We start from the raw sequence: 22,047 nt of genomic DNA on the forward strand, positions 1-22,047 counted from the left end.
CCAGACGGCTCGTTGGCGAATATGCTTTCCTTCCATCTGTATCGAGGTGGCGCTAGGGTGACATACCCACATGTGAGGCAGTGAGCCCATGAGTCGGAGAAAGCACGCGAAAACCTGCGATCTGTATCGAACATTTTCTGATGGAAGAGGGGCTCAGTAGTGGAGTTGCTACGCGGGTGGGCTGGTCCCTCCTCCTCCCCACCTAATAAACGATATTGAAAAAAAAAATCATTGTGACTAAGGATCAAGTTGATGCCAAAAGAGTAAGTGCTGATTTATATAAATGGCAAATATACAAAGCAAATTTTGTCGAGAAAAGTCGAAGGATGGCTTGACAGTCAAAGTCAAGCAAGCAAGAGGCTGGTGACAATAGGATGGCTCATCTCTTCCAATTTTCCTGCGCCAAGAAGTCTGCACTGACCCTGAAGATATTATTGGCATCCTATGGACTCTTGGTGACCTCAAGCACAGATCTTTCTATGGACAATATAATAAGCAAACCTTATCAACTTAATTGTAGTATCCAAGGCCTTGTTTCTTTTTTTTTTTTTTTTTTGGATAGTGTCCTTTCCATTTCATGTTTCATGTTAATTATGCTATTCTTCATTTGCAATTTTATTTTTTGTAATATGGAGAGCAATAAATGCACTCTTGCTTATCACACATCTCTTAGCTAACTATATCGTGATGGTGATCCACCATTTGTAGTATATCATATCTCAAATTCCACCATAAATCAAAATATCTTACATTCGTGTATGATTTGATCTAAGTTATGTGTGATCGTATACCATACCGCAAAACCACAACTTTCCATCAGATGCTTCTATTGATGCTAGTGAAAGAATAACAATTGTATTGATTCCATATTTGTGGGATCAATAACAAGCAATTGTATCAAGCTAAGCATTGCTGCTATGAATGCAATTAGTGCCTTCATGACCGACTGTGATATTCAAAAGTGAATTGTTGATATGTTGGTGGTGAACAGCCTAACATTTCATCCCATTTATGAACTTCAAAATCTAGCTTATGTGGCAAGTGGGCCTAAAGTAGAAATTTTATCTTTAATTTCCAATGGATCTAAACCATATCCTATGTCAACTTAGGGATATGTATTTTCACACAAAAAATAATGCAAGAGATTTGGGGCTTGTTTGGTTCGCAGAAAGCATTTTCTTTCCTAGAAATATAATTCATAGAAAGGAGATTCCTGGAAAGAGAATGCTTGAGAAAGTACTTTTGATATGTTTGGTGACCATGAAAAAGTGACAGATTTTCAGAATGTTTATGTTTGGCTGATCATTTACTTTTCTGAAAAAATTATGTGTAATTCCTATTATATCCTTAATAAAAATTAGGTCTTTAATGCCTCTTTAATGTGGAAGAATTTTTTGGGAAAAAATAAAAATAGAATAATTTTTTGCTTATGAGAAAATAACTTTTCTATATTTTTTTATGGAAAAAATTTTCCATAAAACGTAGGAATCATATTTCAATAGAAATATAATTTTTTTATTTTTTTCTTAAAAACTCCAACCAAATAAGGATGGTTTTATTATTTTTCTGTTGACCATTATTTTTTTTCCCTTTTTTTTTTTTTTTTGGAGCAAAAGTGTCCTTGTAACCAAGAAAACTTATTTAGTTCCAACTTCCAAGACACGCTGAAAGCACCAAATGAGACCCTTCTCTGCCTGTGACTCTCGCCAGTGACGCAAAGCAATGCCCATTCGGCGCCGGCAACCACAGGGGCGGTTAAACGAAGAGGCAAACCAAACTAACGACATCTGAACTCGAAAGCAAAAAGGCCAAGCAAAACCCTATCGATCCAAACGGGCTCCCAAAAGTCCTAAGAAAAAGATAACAAGAAATGGAGAGATCACGGTCGAAGAAGAGCTACCATTACGACCCGGACTCCAACTCCCGGAGCCCTTCCCACCGTTCCAAACCCCGCTACGACGGTGGTGGGGGACGCGGCCACCGCCGCCGCGGAAACCACCACCGATGGGGCGGCGACCGCCGCGTCCCGCCCTCTCCGCCTCCCCCTCCGCCTCCGCTGGCGCTGCCCTCCTCCTTCTCCCCCAAGATCCAGGACGGGGCGGCACCACCGAGCGCGGTCACCACCTTTTTCCGCATTCTGTGCCCCGACTCGAAGGCCGGCGGCGTGATCGGCAAGTCCGGGAGCATCATCAAGACCTTCCGCCAGGAGACCGGCGCGTGGATCAACGTCTACCAGCTGGTCTCCGGCGACGAGGACCGGATCATCGAGACGGCGGACAACCGCCTCCGGGAACCCGACGGCCGCCCCCCGGAGTACTCCCCCGCCCAGGAGGCTCTGCTGCTGATCCACGAGCGGATCGTGGACGCGGAGTTCGATTACAGCGGCGGCGATGAGGAAAACGAGTACGGCGGCGGCGGCGGAGGAGGAGGAGAGAGGCGGAGGGATAGGAGGCGGGTGACGACGAGGTTGGTGGTGCCAAGGAAGCACGTTGGGTGCTTGCTGGGGAAGGGGGGGAAGATCATTGAGCAGATGAGAAACGAGACCAAGACCCACATCCGAATCTTGCCGCGGGATCAGTACACTCCTAACTGTGTCTCGACGTCGGAGGAAGTCGTTCAGGTAGCACCAATGCCTTTCGTTGCTTCGATGGATCTCAATTAATTGCCTGCTTCTTTGCTTTGAGCTATTTTCAACGCTTTGCTTGCTTGGAAAAAGCAGATGCTGAAGTTTCCTAAACAGAGTGACCTTATAATTGAGAAATTTTGAACATGTTCATTCCATGGAGTAAGATATAGATATCTGAACATGATCAATTATAACCATTGCATTATGGGCTCACTCAACATGAATGTCGACCGATTAGCGTACAAACAGGTGAAAAAAATGTCTTTTGTACAGGTGATGCTAGTTAGCATAGAGAAATCTTCGAAGGATTTCCCATACAACTTACAGATTTATGGGTGAGGAGCATTACTCTCTCACTGTTTAGCCTCCACATCCACTGAAATTCACCTTCCTCTTAATTAAACATGCTAATAGTTGTGAGATGATTCATTACGTGTTTGGAAACAATTTCAGCGGAATCTTATTAAACTTTAAAAATACGATTGCGGGGTTCTTTATTCATTTCTTTTATTTTGTCCTTTCACCATTTCTTTCAAAAATTTTAAAAAATCCTGGTTTCTATTTTTAAATTTTTATTTTGGGTTCTCATATGTCTGAGGTACTGAGTTTATGGAATTATGTTATGGTGGAAGAGTGGGGTGGAGGTGCACTTGGGGAGGTGGAGGAATTCAAGACCAATGTCCAGTCTGTATTATGGATAATTAACATTTCCAGGGTCATAAGAAGCTGAAGTGCTGCCCTTCCTAGTATCAACCCTTTAATAGTGTATGGCATGTATGCTTGTTTAGCGTATGGACTGATTAAAGTAATTGTCTTTTATCAATGGCTAATATTGTGGTTTCTCTAGGTGGCTTGTCAGTAATATTCATGAATGCTTTGATACTATGTGAGGTTTTGGGATGATGCTGAATTATGTTTAGATGGGGAACTCCTTGGTGAACATTTGCTTGCTTGAATGGATTTCATTGAGAAGATGTTTTAGATTAGTGATTTGCTACTGTTCCTTGCATGCTGGCATGGCCAACCCTTCTAACCACAGCAACTATTATATATATTTTTTTCGCACGTATACCTTCTTAATTGATAACATGCTCTTTTGATTGTTAATTGCAGGAATTAGTTCATAAAATTGATGCACATTTTCTTTTTTTTTTTTGCCATGAACATATTAAATGTATGCCAAGTTTATATTCTGGTGTTAGCCTAGCTCATATGTAATTGTTCATTTATTGTGAAATTGATCTTTGTCTATTGTTATACTTTCTTTACAGGTTGTTGGAGAAGGTAATTGTGTGAAGAAAGCTGTTGCAATCATCTCATTTCGTTTAAAGGAGAGCTTGCATCGTGATCGAGGAGCTTTTTGTGGGCGATTACATTCACCAGACCGTTATATTCCCCCTGATGATGAGTTTGCCAGCAGTACACAACATCTATCTGCATTGGAAGAATCTGATTTGGGATCACGATCTTCTGTGGGACAAAATAGAGTTAAAAGCAATTCCTATATTTCAGAACTGTCTCGATATGCATTTGATTCTGATGGAAACACTCTGAATGACCGCTCACAGTCATCATCCTATGAGGACCTTGTATTTCGCATTCTTTGCCCCAGTGATAAAGTTGAGAGTGTTATGGGAGCACCAAAAGGAATTATTAAAATGCTCCGAGCTGATATAGGCGTGGACGTCCAGGTTACTGATCCTGTACCAGGCTCAGATGAAAGAATCATTATTATCACTTCTGAAGAGGTAGTACTTTATGACATCTTTCTTTCATTTTAACTAATTGTCTAATTTTACACATAGTATCCGCTAAAACCAATTGATCATGTGATACTCGGTGTTTAGCAAGTTCATATTATTTCAAGGTTTGTAATGGTCTGTCTTTGCAAATGAAATAAGTTAGGATTTTCCCTGTTGCATAGGGTGTTCAGATATCAAATTGAAGGAAATTTACTTTCTTTATGATAAAGGATTATAACTAGATCTATGTCAAGAACATCAGTCAATTATTTATGCCAACCAACCATCTCCTTCTGTTTAAGGCAAACCAATTCTTTCTGGTGCTTTTGTTGAAATATTGTTCTTTTACAAATTTTCCTATCTTCTATGTCGGGCATGATCTTTGTCATGGTTTTGTGCATCACAGGGATTAAGAAGTCTACTACTTAGATGTGAATTTTGGTCTTGTTTTATGAGGGGAGAGGTCAGATGTTGCATAATTATATCTCTAATTTAATGATAAACCGTTTTTGATTTATATTCCTTCGAAATGTGTTGAAATGCATTCTTTGTTACCCTAGTTGCCCAACCCACAGCCCAAATCTGAACCTGTAGGTCTGGTTCAAGTCTTTAGTTACCCCAGGGTTTGACCAACTTCAACTTAAAGTTGTGGAGAAAGTAGCTTGGTATATGAAGTGTTTAGTGCGATCCACTTTCCTTATTCTAATGTCACCCTGTAATTTCCAGCTAAAAGAGAGGCTTCTGAGTAAAAATTCTGCCCTTTTCTCCATTTTATTTTGTTCAGAATTTTATTATGTTTGCCATTTATTGGAAAAATTCCTTTTAACTGTCTTTTCATTTCATCTCTTGGCAACCGAACTCAGCCTTATTATTTGGTTGAAATAAATCGAACAGATTGTGCTCCTACACAATAAATGGGATATATTTGGCTTTAAAATCTGTGCTCACTAAATATGCTAAGCACATGCTACTTGAACAACAATTCTAAATGCGTTATCAAGGCAGAATGAAATGATGAACTAATCTGATAATGGAATCAATATTAGTTTTTTTGTTATTTCTAAATAATATGATACTTTTTCGTGACATATCATTTTAAAATTTAGCTTCCTTTCATGTTAAATAAATTTTCTTGATATTGACCCTTCAGTATATGTGGATCATAATTCCTCAGTACTCAGTAATATTGAGCATGTTTGTGTCCGTGCAATAGGGACCAGATGATGATCTTTTTCCAGCTCAGGAGGCTTTGTTGCATATTCAAACTCACATTGTAGACCTTGGTCCTGACAAGGATAACATCATAACGACAAGGCTTCTTGTTCCAGCAACTGAAATTGCATGTTTGGAGGGAAAGGATGGATCATTATCCGATATACAAAGATTGACCAGGGCCAATGTACAGATCTTACCAAAAGAAGACCTTCCCCCTTGTGCATTGGAGGCTGATGATCTTGTACAGGTTTGTGCCCAATGGCCTTCAGGAAGCATGCTTGCTGTTTGCTGCGAGGCTTATGGAAACTGAATTAATTTACATGTTCGGTCTTCAGATGGCCTGGGCTAATGCTAATTTAAATTGTGGTATGATGTATATAATACTGACGAGTGCTTACAGATTATAGGGGAGATAAGAGCAGCTCGAAATGCTCTTGTCCAGGTTACTGCAAAGTTGCGCAGCTATCTATATCGTGACATCTCTGTACTGAAGGATATGCTTCCACCATCTATCTCTGCCCCAAGCCTTGTTGGCAGCATTGCTGGACATGAATCTAGCTCTCCTATTAAAGCTTCAACTGGTGAAGCTTATCCAGGAAGTGATCCTGCCGTGGCAATCTATCAAAATATGAATACTGCAGCAACTGCATGGCAACCAAAGGTAACATTAACTGATATTCACGCAACATTTTGGCCTTGACTCTTCAGATTACTTCTCTCTTTTGCTAACAACTACACTATGCAACAAATTCGAAAAGCAATCTATTTGTGTATGCACATGTGTGCATACATGGAGAAGCATTCGATGCAAATCATTGTTTAGAATGCTTTTTTTAACCTTTTCTTTGTGCAGAGTTTTCTTGCTCATAATTACAAAGAACAAAACATTCCGGATATATATTGTGGTTTAAAATGCTTATTTTAACCTCTTCTTTGTGCAAACCTTTCTTGTTCATAATCACGAAGATCAAATGAGTTAGTTTGATTAGATGATTATGAACTAAACTATTTAGTTCTAAGAAATATTTGCCAAAACAAATAATCATTTGCACTTCTGGAAGCCTGCTTTATTATTTTACCTTTAAAACCCACTAAAACTGCATGTAGTGCAACAATCCTGTGCAATTGGTTATGCCCTTGGAATGCAAAAGTAAAATATGAGAAATATTGAGTAGAAACACTGATCGGTTCATGCAATAAATAATAATACTGCCTATTTTACAACTAATTTGACTTTATGCGAAGATGGTGAATCATTGATGCTACTTTGCATACTGCAAACTCAAATATTGAGTTTCCATTGCATTTTTCCCTTGAAACTCTTGTCCACCATGTGTCCTCTTATGTAATCTACCATGCCCTACATGGCCATTTAGCAATTGTTCCTAGTCTTATAGAATTTCTTACGAAACACTATCTACCTCCGTGATTACTTTTTATTCTTGCCTGAAATCCTACTTGTAGTGCATATGTGCTAGTTGTATTGATTGTTTCTTCTCTTATACCATTTTATGATTTACACCAATGTACATTTTTTGTCCTTTAATACAAGACTTAATCCTGAGTTCTGATGGTTGCCTAAATAATGTGTGAAAACACAAGCAGTGAGATTTCTTTTGTGGTCCAAAATAGATTTTGTGATAAGGAAGAGGGCTCTCCATATTTTTCACTACTGAATTTCATCCTGGAGTTGTAGGCAGTTGTTCTCTGTTATTAAATGCCTATCAAGCATTCTAAATATATGAACAATTTTGGATGCTAGGACACTGGAGGATGTGCAAGTGGAACATTTGAGCAGGAAGAGAGCAATATTAACGATGGAGGGAGGCAGAGTGGTGTGAAAAGGTAGCTGCAGCCTTTTTTCTTTGTTTACAATTTGAGATTTGATTTGTTTGCTTGTTTGCTCATATTTTTGTTTTCCCATCAGATTCAATGTACCATCAGTCACCAGAAGCATGCTGGAAGTTACAATACCCAGACATGCAGTTCCAAGCCTAATACTGAGATCAGGAAGCAAACTTTCTCAGATCAGTGAGGTGATGTTAGTAGTGATAGTGTTCTATTAGTGAAAAGTATGATGAGATTATGTGGCCCCTAAATTCTTCTCTGGAATATCATTCAATTGATCCAGATCTCTGGAGCGACTGTCACCCTTGTGGAAGATAGACCTGAATTTTCTGAAAAGGTGGTTCAAATATCAGGAAGTCTAGAGCAGGCTGAGAGAGCCCAGAGTCTGCTCCAGGGATTTATACTAAGCAGTAATCCCCCCTCCCCCCCTTCTCTCTCCTCTCTCATGTGCACATGCACTGCTCACTCACTCGCACTTGTTTCTTTTTTACTACTTCACAGCCACTTTGATTGTTACCCTTTGTAAACTTGTTTCCTAGCATTATGAATATAACTTTTCTTTTTATGTTCAAAAATCAGCACAAGATGACATTCCTTCAAGCTAATCCACTGTACTGCCATGCCGAAGCAAAACCTTTTTTTGGCACTTCTCACTGTTAAGTTGTCTTCTGGACCGTTCACTGAGAGAATGAATGGAATATTTTCCAAGACTTGTATAAAGGTATGTGGGGCTTTATTATGGTTTAAAGACTATGAAAATTGGTTTCTCTGGCTACTTTTAAATGCGAAGCATGCAAGTTACTACATGTATCTATAACTCAGCACATTTACAATTTCTTGAAAATTTAATTGCTTGGACTTTCTGTGCCTTTCCAAACTTGAGATCTAGTTAGAGTCTGACAATTAGGTCTGAACTCCAATCTCATTTACAAGATAGCCATAATTGCAGCTGTTCTCTGTGACATATCCCTAAGCTTGTGTTTCTTTCATTGCAGTAGCCACACAGATCTAGATCTTGATTCATCCTTTAGAATAATTACTATGATTTTTATAATTGTTGGACCTATGACTTTGCTAAACTAACCAAAACAACCATTGAGGAAAACAGTAATTGTGGCTATGATGGAGTCTCATGCTCAGCTTGTGTTCAAGGGGTAATCTACAATTCTTTGAAAAGCTCTTCCATAAAGTTGTAGGCAAAGAACTTGAGACAACATCTAAACTGAAACTACTTTCTCATTTTCATTATAAATATTTTGTTGAGAAACCAAAATGAAATGCTAGTTTTGTGTTCAACAATTTGTGGAGACGGAGACAAGTACTCTGTTCCAATAGTAGGTTATTTGAGGGGTTAAGCTATAACGGTTAAGTATATATATTATGTTTCAGATAGTTATTTCGATGGATTGCTGTTATTATGCAATTCTCCTAGGTCATATTAAAAATAGGAAGTTCTAGTTTATAGAGTTTTCTTCTTTTGAGGAAGGCTAAACTTTTTTGCACTCAAGAATGATCTGAGCTATTAATAGATTTGGAAGCTGGAGCTGACTAGCTAGCCTTCGACAAATATGGCTGTTTATGGATAATCCTTTGAGAAAATAAGTTGGATGGCTTTCATGTCCGCTCATAAGGTTGTTAACCTGATATAGATTGGTCAACATGGTGGGGAGCATAAGAACTGATGGAACGTATGTATAGGTAACATCTCTCTTTCTTTCTTGAACTCATGTTGGGTTGTATGTTGGAAGTTTGCTGGATAAGATGTTGAATGTGGTGCTTAAGGTTTCTCCAATCTGTAACCTTAAAAAATACACAAGTTAGAGATGTAACCAACCTATCTTGGCTTTTGTCGGAGCACATAACGGCTGGTGGCTACATGCTTGTGATGGAAGCCAAATCAGGTATTTGTTACATTCAACTGACTTTCATACATCAAATAGACACACGAACACTGTGCCCTTCAATTACATGCTTCATGTCGACCGCTATTTGAGCACTAAAATATTATCAGTTGCCTCTACATCATCATGCGAAGCGCAAAAGTTGACCTGCTAGTTTAGCTTCATGTACCTCTATAAGGTGAATCAATCTGTAGACAGTCTCCATACTCAGCAATCATCTTCATAAGATCAAGCACGAGGAAATATTTTCTTTGGATATATGCAATACACCTTTTAGCAATGCTTCTATCATGTATTCAATATCTGATTATTCTAAATCTCAGACTTGGAGTTTATTTTATAAGGCAATACAACTAATCTATGATAACAATGATAATTACAATGTCCACAGTATTATATTGAGAAATCCTTGAATTGTTCGTGATTCTGATTGACCAGATGAGTCTTGCTATCGTACTATTTACAAAATCATTTTGTAACTGATGAATGCAATGAGAAGTCATTAATTAGCAGTCATTTCAATATTATATTGTTAATTTTGCATCACCCTTCCTTTTCTCTGCATAGCCGACATGTATGTAGTCATTTTTTTAATTGCCTTTCTTGTCATAGATACATACCGAAAAACAGTTTTTAGATATATCAAGTATATTCAAACTATTGATGGATTTTCTGCATTTTTCTGAAATACTCTCAGTTTCATCAAAATCTTGGTTGTGTAGTTGTATGTTAACAGGAATTCAGGAGAAAAAATCCACCAAGACAGAAAGATCCAGTTTTTTGGGTGGCAATCGTAATTACAATTTTCTCATGACTTTTAGAAACTTCTCAAATTGTTTACATATCTCCAAAATATTTCTGAATGCTCAACTATTCATGAATGATTCAATGACATAAATTTCATCACAATCCATGCACTATTCATTACTTATGAAAATACTGTGAATTATTTCCTATATACTCGCATATACTTGTTAAAGTGCTCACTTCATTGGTGCTGCCTTTCCCATGCTTGTTATTTCAGACTATACGTCAACAAAAATGATCATTTTTTGTCTCATATTTTTTTATAATTTGATTTTACAAGTACCTTATGAACAATCTTCTTTTTTTTTTTTTTATTGTGTGTGTGTTTTCCACAGATTGTTCCTGTGAACTCACGAGGGGAGGGCTGTCCAAAAAATCTGCGGACCCTTTGTTTTCTCAAGGCCAAATCAACCCCAAACAACAATGGCTTCCAGGCATGGAACGCTCCAAATATGACCACATATTAAAGTATTTCATAAGAATCCGAAATGAACCAATGGATGTTATTCCTCGGTTCATGTGTTGAAGTGTAGCAAAAAGGTGCTCAGCCATGAAAAAAAGAGGGTGCACATATAAACCACCAATTCTCTTTGAGGCTGGGTGCATCAGTAGAAAATGACGGTAGAGTGGTGCTTCAAATAATAATTTATGTGAGCTGCAGATTGGAGCTCCTATCCACTGAATCAAGTGTAAGTCGGGATCCCGAGCAGCGATATATATTTTTCTCACTTGGTCATCCTACACCGGCCATGCATCGGATCTTGAACTGATGAGCTATTTCTAATCATGGCTTATCTTGGGAGCTCCTTGCTGTATCATTTGCTTTTTAGCGTGATCTACATTGCATGGTAGAGGAGCAGAACACACTATATTTGATTTTTAGAGAGCGACTTTTTTCTATAATGAAGCAACAGAATTGATATGAGATTCTGAGCTGCTGCCTTACCGGTAGATTGAAAGGCCTCGATGATTGTCTATGTTTGTTAAATCAGCTGGATGGCTATTTGGGCTGCCAAGCCCTTTTCTATGAGAAAGGCTACATGGATATATGGATGCTACAGCTAGTTGGGGCGGCTATTATAGTTAGCACCAAGAATTTGGTTTCAGCTGAATTCTTTGCCAAGGTACTGATAGTACCGCTGTCGCCCAGCTGATATGATGTTACTAAACAGTGATATTAAATATGACCGACTTTTTATTTTCTTTTTTGACTAAAGATGGAGTTTTAGGCACTCAATCCGTTTTTTCACTTTATGACTGATATTTTGATGACTCAGTGTTACATTGATCAGCCAGGATGCTTGGATGCCTTGGTCACTAAATTGGCTCCAGCTTTAATAAATTTAGCTATGGTAGATTTAACATCAATGTCAATTCATTTCCACTGAGGACTTATTATAGCTGCCCAAGCACTTGGCCATCACATGCAGATGGTTTCCGCATGCAAGATTGCAGTTTCTAGTTTAGGGGGTGTTTGGTATAGGATGACGGCCTCGAGATGGTGATGTAGGTAGAAGTCACGGATTATCGTGTTTGGTTGTACCTCAGTTATTTCATGAGGTAGTGATCTTTAATCATCCTCATTTTTAAAATCACCATCCAACGTAGTAATTTTACATCCATTCTTAAGGACGGATTTTCAAGATCATTATAGGACAGTAATCTTGTACTAAAATTTGAGGTTAAAATATTTCTTTGTTTAGAAAAAAAAATAGTATAAAAATATATTATTAATATATTATATCAATATTATATTGATATTACATATATAGCATTCATGATATATATTATATTATAATATATTATTAATCATATTATTATCATATTGTTATCTAATTATATTTTTATAATTATAATAGAGGCATGTTATTGTACTTTATATTCATATTATGAGATTATTTGATATATTGCTTCTATTTGTTTTATTTTTTAATCAAAATAAATATTAGTATTAAAATAATAATGTAATATAAGTATAAATGAAAATATTAATTCTATTGTTAGGACAAATAATTTTGCTATCAAAATTATAACTAGTCAATCCAAATAATTTTACATATAATTTTTTTATTATCTACATGTGTGTGGACAGTTTTGGCATTATATGATTAGTAATGTTGAATTTTCAAGGTATACCAAATAAATTATTTATAAATAATCAAAAATATTTAATCACTGAAATATAGTATACTAAATATAGTGATCTAAAATCATCAAAAATCAGATTATCATAGAATAAGAATTATGGGTGATCTAAGATTATTTTAGTAATCCTATTTGAGACGTCAAATTCTGCCTTTAAGAGATCAGCATGAAGTGTTCTTAGGTGTCAAGCAAGTGCTTGGGTGTTTTCACCCCTTCCGGTCCCTTGCACACTGGACCATATTAGTTAAGAGATCAACAAGCAACATCCTCTTTTAGTAGTGGTGAGCGAGAGGGTACGATCCTGCTTTCACATTTACCCAATGAACCACCGCTAGCGTGCAAACAGTCCTGGCTGCTTTTGGTGGTGGCGGACCAGAGGGTAGGATTCTGCGATTCTGGTCTCATATTTATACCATCAACCACCTCCACCAGTTAGTGCAGACAGTCCTACGTGGGGCCACTCACAACGGACGGCTCTCGGACTGAGGTTTCTTCCTAGTCAAAATAAAAAAATGGAAACACTTTTATCTTCAAGGGTCCAGGTTTCAGATGGTGACGATAGCCTTTTAATTTGACAAAGACGTAGACCACCAAACCGTTTTCACAAAGAAGAGATATGGAATATAGATTGGAATGTGATGCTGTTTCTGAATTCTTTTAATTAATTTGTCTGAAGAAAAGTGTGCCAAAAGAGAGGTGGTCAACAATGTACCACCACTAGAGACTGCTTGCAGCCTCTCCGCTCCAGTCCCCATCCACCAATTTTCAATGGGCTAAAAATATGAGCCGTGAGCGGATGGTGGGTATAGTATCTCGCTTTTTATTTTTGGGACCGCAACGCAGAAGATTTCTTTCTAGGCTCCGGTGAACAGGCATATATCATATATACATGGAATTTCCTATGGATGAGCTGCACGTAGAACATGTCAATCATTATCATTTGTATATTGCACGCTCTTCTAGTGATACTCTTTATGTGCCACTACTCTCGAGTTATCTCAAAATCAACTTCGATATATGTGTGATGAACGGTGGCGGGAGGGATGGGGCGAGCTTTGTGATCGGAGGCCTATATTCTAGATTTATAGCAATTGGCGGGAGGCCGATCTTCAATATCTTAGTTTCTGAAGCGGAGTTGAGGGCCGCCTGCGCTGGCTTTTGCCACACTTTACGCTTTTGGAGAGTCGATGCCATCTTGATTTGAGGATGACTCTATCACAATAATTTGTTGGATCTAGGATGAGCTAGGAAAGTGTGTATGCACCTCTTGTTTTAGAATATTTGGGGTTCGACAAGATGATGCATCTTCTTTGGGGCAAGATATATCTACCGGAAGACAAATGGGATAACGGATCAGTTTGGAGGGATATTCTGGACCATTGAGGTGCAGATACCAAGGGTTTTTCAGGACCTGATATTTTTTGATTTTTTTAGATATATTCACACCAGAGTGGTGTGAAATGCCCATGTTAACAAATAATAATAATAATAGTGCTCTACATGTAGGGGTGGCAATCGGGTCGGGTCGGACATAAACGGGTCGGGTCAAATATTAAACGGGTCAGAAAAATATAAATCTGAACCTGACCTGTTTATTAAACAGGTCAGAAATTACAAATCTGAATCCGACCTGTTTATTAAACAGGTAACCTGACCCGACCCGTTTAACCTGTTTAATAAATAGGTCGATTAAACAGGTCGGATTTGCCCTTCTAACCTGTTTAACCAAATAGAGAGAGAGAGAGCTGGGAGGGTGGGCCGGTCACCCGCTCACCCTATCGTCGATCTCGACAGACACGGCTGCCGGTGGGGTTGCCTCTGGCGAGAGAGAGAGAGAGAGAGAGGTGGGGCCGTGGACGGTTCGATGGAGAGGTTGGGCCATGGGGGGTTCGACGGAGAGAGAGAGAGAGGTGGGAGGTGGGAGGTTCGACGGAGAGAGAGAGAGAGAGGTGGGAGGTTCGACGGAGAGATGGGGCTGTGGGGGGTTCGACGGAGAGGTTGGGCCGTGGGGGGTTCGACGGAGAGAGAGAGAGAGAGAGAGGTGGGGGGTTCGATGGAGAGGTGGGGCCGTGGGGGGTTCGACGGAGAGAGAGAGAGGTGGGGGGTTCGACGGAGAGGTGGAGGGTTCGACGGAGAGAGAGAGGTGCCGGCTTCGATAGATCAGGCCTGCCTCAGGGATTAGGGCTTGAGGAGGATGGACTGGTGGTGGTGGCGCCGAAGGAGGGTTTGGTGGTGGGGTTTGTGGGGTGGGGGGAGGATAGAGGGAGTGAGGCATACCGATTGAGAGGGCGCCTCTGAAGTCATCGGCGACGAGGTCGGGGGCGGCGATCCTTGGATCTCAGTGGAGAGGGTGAGGCCGAGATCGACGACAGCGGAGATGGAAAGATCGAGGTCGGCAAGGCAGCGATTCGAGCAAGGTCCGCCGCCACCGCCGACGGAGCAATGGCCTTCTTTCCCATCTCTTCCTCTCTCCACTCCCTTGATGTGCAATCCTTGACCTTCCGAGGACTTGAGCGCGGCTGCGGCTCTGCGAGGGTCTTGAGGGAAGACGGGAGCGAAGACGGGAGAGGAACAGTGAGGGAACTAGGGAAGAGGGATCGTATTCGTGTGAAATCAGGCTGAGGCCATGTGCATACGGCCCATGTGCGCGTGCGGCAGAAAGTTGGGCCGGCCTGGGCATTGTCTCCTGGCCTTTATCTACCAGCCCAACAATTAAACAGGTTATACGGGTTAAACGGGTTGGACGTCTAAAACCCGTATCCGACCCAATTAATAAACAGGTTAAACGGATCAACCTGTTTACGACCCGAACCTGTTTAGGCCAAACCCAAACCTGTTTATGGCGGGTCGAACACGAGTCGGGTTGGCAGGTCGGGTCATATTTTGCCACCCCTATCTACATATCAAGGATGATAAATTGATGGTTGTGGTGGAAAAGCAGGTTCATGCGGCAAAGGCCAGACACTCACTGTAAGGTTCTTCAAAATCCTTATAGTTACAGAGCCTTCCTTTACCAACTGCAGATCATTCCAAGCCAAAATAAAAAGGAAAAAGAAAATCTACTGGCATTATTTAACCTTTTCAATAATATTTATAAGTTTTGCACAAGTGATTTAGGCAAGCATCATGACCTCAAGATTTTGTCTAATGTTTTCTGTTTCATATGTAATGTGATGACTGAAGTTCTACTAACCTTCCACATGATTATGACAAGTGCCTTGGTGAACGGGAGAAAGTATTATCATACATTTTTGGCAACTTCTCTATAAATCTGTTTGGCAGCATAATTGTTTTCATAGTTTTATTATATACAAATTAGTATATAATATCATTTGGAGATTGATGTTGAAGATGACATCCCGCACAAAACTTCCATTCATTGCTTTTATTTTCTCATTTATGAAAGCACTATGCCTTTGCTTCCAAAGCTCTATAGAATTTACATACAATTTGGAAAAATAATAGAGTTTCATTACACACGTATGTTCGATCAGTTGACTTTTTTTTTTTGGGTTTTTGAAAATAAAAACAGAAACAATAGCAATACCAAACAGATCTTCAATATTTTAAAATTTTGAAATCTCATCGTGCTTCCATGATTGTTACACTATAGCTCTAATATATTACAAAGTTTGTCTTTATCTCAAACAAGAATTGATTAGTCTTTGATGTTACTGCGTTAGAACCAAGCTGAGATGGGCCATGTACATAAAAGCCTCCATGTACTATTGGAACTAATTAAATGACTTCGAAGTGTTACCTTATGGTACGTTGATGGATATTGACAGAGGATTATTTCTCAAAATGCTGCGTAGCCGTAGATTGCCGCCATCAAAAAATAGATCGCCATGTGATGGTTATTGGTTGGATTCTGCAGGTTTTCGGATGGGAGTCGGCGATCACCACCCATTTCTTAGAGATATCCGAGCTATAGTTTGTGGTGGGATGGTGTTTCAAGCAAAGCATATGTTTAGAAAGGCTAGTGGGGCCGCAAATTGAGTGGTTTCTTTTGTTGCCAATTACTTTGGAGACCACCGCTGGGTGGGAGAGGTGGAGTTGCCTAGTGCTCTCCGCGATGTATTACTTTTTGATTTTTTTGACTGTATCCGTATATATTATGTATGATACTTCCGTTTAAAAAAAAAAAAAATCTCATGTAGTTTATAAATATGTACTATATCATATATAATATATGTTGTTTGATCGCTGTTTATTTTTTTAATGATTGTTATCCATCCATGTAGAGCACTCTACAATACACAGATAGAGTATCTTGATTGTATTTCTTGTATCGAGCTCATTCCCTGCTAATTTTATATTATTATTATTATTATTTATTACAAGATTCAATCCCGCGAATCTGTAGATACGTATGATTACTGGAACAGATCCCAGTACATGACTTTTTTAATATTATTACTATATTACAATTATTATTATCATTTAATTTGAAAAATACTAATGCTTTTTTTTTTGATGGTTCGGCTGCTCAAGCAGCTCTCACATGAGCACATTCAGCTACATCACTAACAAGAATACTAGTAAAGTCAGTCGGATCTAGAACCTCCTGTATCCATAGAAACTCTCCTGAATGCTGCGCAGCGAAGGAGGCGACCCAATCAGCAGCTCGGTTCGCCTCCTGAAGAACATGTCTGACCTGAATAGCCTGGCAATTCCGTAGCATCCGTCGCATGTCACACAAAAGTGGGTGCTCCACCACCTCCCGCCTCTCCACCTGAAGGCGATCAATCAAGACAGCCGAGTCCCCCTCCTAAATGATCCCGTCCGCCCCCAACACATATCTCACATGGGATAATCCCATCCATGCAGCCCTGAGCTTCGCCCCGAATGCCAAGGCCTCAGAGGAGCGACATCCCCCAGCAGCAATCAGCCTGGCGCCGTGGTCTCTGATCACAAAAGCCACTCTTGCCCAATCTCCACTGGCAGGCATACTCCCATCGAAATTCACCTTAAGATGGCCAGGGGTGGGGGCTCCCAAGAGACAAGAACAAACCTGGGCGCTATGGTAGCGGAGGGAGGGTCCTAGATGTCCCTAGCTATCACCGGTGAATCCAACTCAAACGACTCAATGACCTCCACTGCCTGATGGAGAGTTCGCTCAACAACAAACCTCAGGGGGGCCCTCCTATATACCCTCAAAGACTCTGGTATTTCTGTCCAACCAAATATGATAAACCAAGTAAACCGCAGCTATGCCCCACCCAATAGTGCTTGGTAACCGTACAGTAGCTCTAACCTGCTAAAGAAAGTCCTCTACCGCAAAACCGGATCTCGGAAGGAAAAACTATGCTCTCTTCCAGACCTGAGTAGCCCGGGGCACTTAAACAAAATATGACTGACAGTCTCCACCGAATCACGGCAGTCCATACAGAGCGGAGAGACTCTTAACTCCTCTCCTAGTTAGTAAGCTGGCAGTCTCGGACCATCTTCGGTTCACTCGTGGGTGAGCCCTTGGCCCTGGGCTGGTAAAAAAAAAAATCGAACACGGGGCCTCCCACTTGGGCCCTGCAGTAACTTAATTGGGCCCTGACACATCGACAGAGAAAGTCGTTGCTTTCCGACGCAAGATGGTTGAATTTAGAGAGCAACCCTTGTTTTCTTCTGAATCCTGGTGAGCTGATAGCTGGCTATCCGTTGCATGCGTTCGCCCTCATCGTCCCAAGGAGAACGGATGAGCCAAAATGCACGTACACCCAAAAGATGATGATGCTGTCCCGCAGGGCATTTTTCTCCGCAGCCATACCTGATGGCATCGGGCTATGGAAAAAAATGCACGAGCATTAAAGTCTTCTTGGCGACATTCTCTTGTCTTTTTTTTATTTTTATTATTCTTATAATTATGCATGCTATTTCTTGATCAATAATTCTGAATAAAAAAAATAAAACAAAAGCAGATCACAGTACAGACTACTATTTCTTTTCATGATCCGTGCTTGTTTGGGGTTGAGAAGGCTCGGATGATTAACACGTGTTGACACGTGTCCATTGACTTTTAGGTCTCCAACCGCTGCTGTTTTCTTATACGGATATATCAATGGATAAGTACTGTAACGTACGCTGAGAAATAAGCGTTGCGGTTCAGCCGCTTCGGCTCGAGTTCGTCGAAAGAAAAAAGTAAACAGTAATAATAATAATAATAATAAAACAGTATGAATGCAATCACAGCCTGAAACATGGAATGGGCCGGTGCTCGCACTAGGGTTTTGAACTTCTCGAAGGAAGTGCCATTGTCTTCGTCGTCTTCCTCTTTTCTCTGCCACCCTTCCAAGTGTTCAATTCTATCTATATCCAGCCAATTACATGTCATGCGTTCAAAACCTCTATGGATATATAGGAAGTTTGGATAAAATGACGAGGACCGGGCCATATCCTCTATATAAACAGCCCCACCCCTCTCCCCAAAGTTGCCTTCTTTACGCGGTCTGGCGTTTCTTTACTATTATTATTATTATTTTTGTCTGGTTTTTTTTTCCGCTCAGCTGAGCTTAGGTAGCCATGGTTTCATCCGAAGCCATCAGGACCGCAGTTGGAATCCTAGGTCGGTCGAGTCGATGATATTTCTTTTTTGGTTTAGATGATGTTAATTCTTAGATGTCTTCATGCTTGACTTCTTATATATCTTAGAACTCATGCATATGGTGAGATCTCATTGAGTTCATGTGTTGATTTGATGGATATGCTTTTCAGTGTGGAACAGATCATGAGCACCATATTTTATTTCCTTTTCATATACAAACAGTATTGATTTTAATTTCATCTCTTTACAAAAATGATACCATGATGCATTTGCTCTCTCATTTTAGGAAACGTTGACATCTGTTTTCCATTCATTTCGGATTTCATCTAGTGATGCTGCTTGTTCATTGTCCAACCATCTGGATGTGTCAACTAGCTATTGCTTTTCTTAAAGAGATCGGTAGTGATAGTTTCTTTGTTTTTTTTTTATGCGCGTTGTTGCAGGAAATGCAATTGCACTAGGGTTGTTCTTGTCTCCAGTGTAAGCATGGCTCTTCAAAGTTCTCATGCCTAATTAGTCTTCCATATACATGTGAGAGGTTCTTTTATTGCAAGACTGACTTGGATTTCTCTCTTTGGATCGCAGGCCAACTTTCGTTAGAATATGGAAGAAGGGATCGGTGGAGGACTTCTCACCATTCCCATACCTAGCCACCCTTTTCAACTGCATGATGTGGGTGGTGTATGGGCTGCCCATGGTGCACCCCCATAGCATCCTGGTCATAACCATTAATGGGTCAGGAGTTATCATAGAGCTCTCTTTTGTGCTCCTCTTCCTCCTCTACTCCCAAAGGAGCAAGAGACTCATGGTGCTTGTAATGCTTCTCGGCGAGATTGTCTTCGTCGGCATCGTCGCCCTGCTCGTTCTCACGCTCGCCCACACGTATGAGCGCCGCTCCTTGATCGTCGGTGTCATGTGCGTCTTCTTGTGTGCCATGATGTATGCTTCTCCCTTGTCCGTCATGGTATGTACGTGCCTAAGACCAGCTCTGTTACTATGCTCATCACCACCATCACCATGGCCATTATGAAGTTATTATCACCATGACCACTTTGATGTTATTCTATGTTTTCATGTAGTGGAAATATATTTTTTGGAGAATAATTGTGTAACAAAAGTAATTGCATATATGTCACTTAGCATGACATACCCGTCTAATATGATGGCTTTCATGTGCTTGCATCACGAAGAACTTGTCTCCATGCATTGCTTCGTGTCCATGTGCATGTGCGGAAAGCTTGTATGTATGAGTTGGCATACATGCAAGACCTTGGAATGTGGCGAGTGCTATGATGTATTTATGTGCATTTACATGGCTGGCGATTTTGGTTGGCAGAAATTGGTGATACAGACGAGGAGCGTGGAATTCATGCCTCTATTTCTCTCGCTAGCCTCTTTCTTCAACGGCGCTTGCTGGACTGCCTATGCTCTCATCCGTTTCGACCCATACATCATTGTAAGCCTCTCTCTCTCTCTCTCTTTCTATCTATGACCCATGTATCATCTCTCTCTCTCTCTCTCTCTGGGTCCAATTCCCCACGACAAAGTTGGAGGTGTCCTACGTGTCAGTGGAGCTTAAAAGCTACAGGTAAGGTCATTAACAAAGTTGAAGTGGGTAATGCTGGGTCTTGCCTGGCATGAGTTTGTTTTGGTGAGCATCGAGTGTAAGAGCCAACTTCCTTTTGGATTTAGTACTCTAGTTTCAGCCAGGCCCGAGTTGTGTCTGAAGTAGACCATGTATCCGCCGAGCAAACATTCTGAACCTGGTTAGAGAAACTTTAGTTTAGGTTTGAAGCATGGATTTATCTTGATCGTTTGGATATTCCATCTAGTTTGGCTGTAAGTTAGCAAGATTGAGGTCAATCTAGCTTAGTTGCACCTCTTAGTAATACGCCCGGTAAGACTAGCTATGACAAGGGTCCAGGTTTGATCTGGCATTTCTTGAACAGAAGCAGTACAATAGAAACCAATTTTATCTCAGAGTGCTGATACATTGTGTCAATCCCATATCTGAACTGAAATTATATTCCGCTCCAATTCGATTCTTTCGAAGAGTGAAAGATGTGATTGGAGATAAAATTCCCACCTAGACTCATTTTCGCTGACAACAAAATCCATTGTGTCAATCCCATCTCTGAACTGGAATTATATTCCTCTCCAGTTCGATTCTTTCGAAGAGTGAAAGATGTGATTGGAGATAAAATTCCCACCTAGACCCATTTTCGCCTACAAAATCCATTGCTTGTCAAATTTGAATGAGTTTTCCCATAATATAGTTTATAGAGGATATGGTGCATAAAAGTATACTATATATACGACCACCTCTCATGCATTCTAAGCTAGCTAGCAACCTACAATGAGTCAGATGGTCACTGCTGGCTGATGCATTAATTCCAATGTTCGGATCTACTTCAGGGCATGAAAACTTCTTCGTTGCCTTGTGAAATGATATTATTGTGTTTGTGGCAGATACCAAACGCGCTTGGAGTAATGTTTGCGGCAGCACAACTGATATTGCACGTCGTATACTACAAGTCCACGAAGGAACAGATGGAGGCGAAGAAGAAGGCAGCGGAGATGGGGTTGGCCGAGGTGGTGGTGGTGGTGAAGGGAGATGCAAGCAAGATCAGCAATACACCTTCTAATGGCTGCAAGAGTGAAATCCATGAGATGTGACAAGGGCTCCGCATGCCTGTAACTATACACATATATGCATATACATGCATCCATCCATCCGTACATACAAATGTATGTGTATACTTGCATATACATATGTATGTATGCATATATGTACATGTGTATGTATGTATGTATGCATGTATATATGTGTAAATATCCCCCATTCCGAAGGGACTAGATATTTCCTCTTCCTTTCAATGTTAATTGCGAGTAGCATGTTAGACTTGGTATCCGTGTCTCGAAGGCTCTGGACCCATGGCCATCATCTGATGTATATGATGAAAAATGATGATGCCTATGTCTCTATCCAGCATCAAGAAAATAAGGGTTATATATATATATATATATATATATATATATATATAGGTAAGAATGATGATTATCAATATAAAAAAGTTCTTCGTGAACACCCTTCCACAAATAGAATCTTAGACAATTTGATAACGCAGTCTGAAATCTTGCAAAACTCTCCCGTTTCGTTTGTATCCCAGCTTCGACTCCATTATTTTTTCCAGATACTGGCTTCAGACTTTGCCAAGTTGTGTG

At 40.2% G+C, this 22,047-nt stretch overlaps 2 protein-coding genes across 2 annotated transcripts; both read left to right on the plus strand.

The window, feature by feature from the left end:
• Nucleotides 1–1,666: 1,666 nt before the first annotated feature.
• LOC103720707 (RNA-binding KH domain-containing protein RCF3-like) lies at nucleotides 1,667–11,393 on the plus strand. Its single transcript, XM_088709251.2, has 9 exons — nucleotides 1,667–2,620; nucleotides 3,898–4,374; nucleotides 5,582–5,830; nucleotides 5,984–6,244; nucleotides 7,346–7,428; nucleotides 7,511–7,619; nucleotides 7,715–7,841; nucleotides 8,011–8,152; nucleotides 10,475–11,393. The coding sequence occupies exons 1-8, from the start codon at nucleotides 1,871–1,873 to the stop codon at nucleotides 8,034–8,036; spliced, it is 2,082 nt and encodes a 693-aa protein (XP_088565377.2). The 5' UTR covers nucleotides 1,667–1,870; the 3' UTR covers nucleotides 8,037–8,152; nucleotides 10,475–11,393.
• Nucleotides 11,394–18,506: 7,113 nt separating this feature from the next.
• On the plus strand, nucleotides 18,507–21,722 carry LOC103720628 (bidirectional sugar transporter SWEET4-like). Its single transcript, XM_088709252.2, has 5 exons — nucleotides 18,507–18,843; nucleotides 19,266–19,302; nucleotides 19,408–19,786; nucleotides 20,159–20,278; nucleotides 21,292–21,722. The coding sequence occupies exons 1-5, from the start codon at nucleotides 18,801–18,803 to the stop codon at nucleotides 21,496–21,498; spliced, it is 786 nt and encodes a 261-aa protein (XP_088565378.2). The 5' UTR covers nucleotides 18,507–18,800; the 3' UTR covers nucleotides 21,499–21,722.
• The last annotated feature ends 325 nt before the right edge of the window (nucleotides 21,723–22,047 follow it).

This window comes from Phoenix dactylifera, chromosome 12, assembly GCF_051530095.1.
Source record: "Phoenix dactylifera cultivar Ajwa chromosome 12, Ajwa_hap1_PhDact_Kaust_v1.1, whole genome shotgun sequence".
NCBI lineage: Eukaryota > Viridiplantae > Streptophyta > Magnoliopsida > Arecales > Arecaceae > Phoenix > Phoenix dactylifera.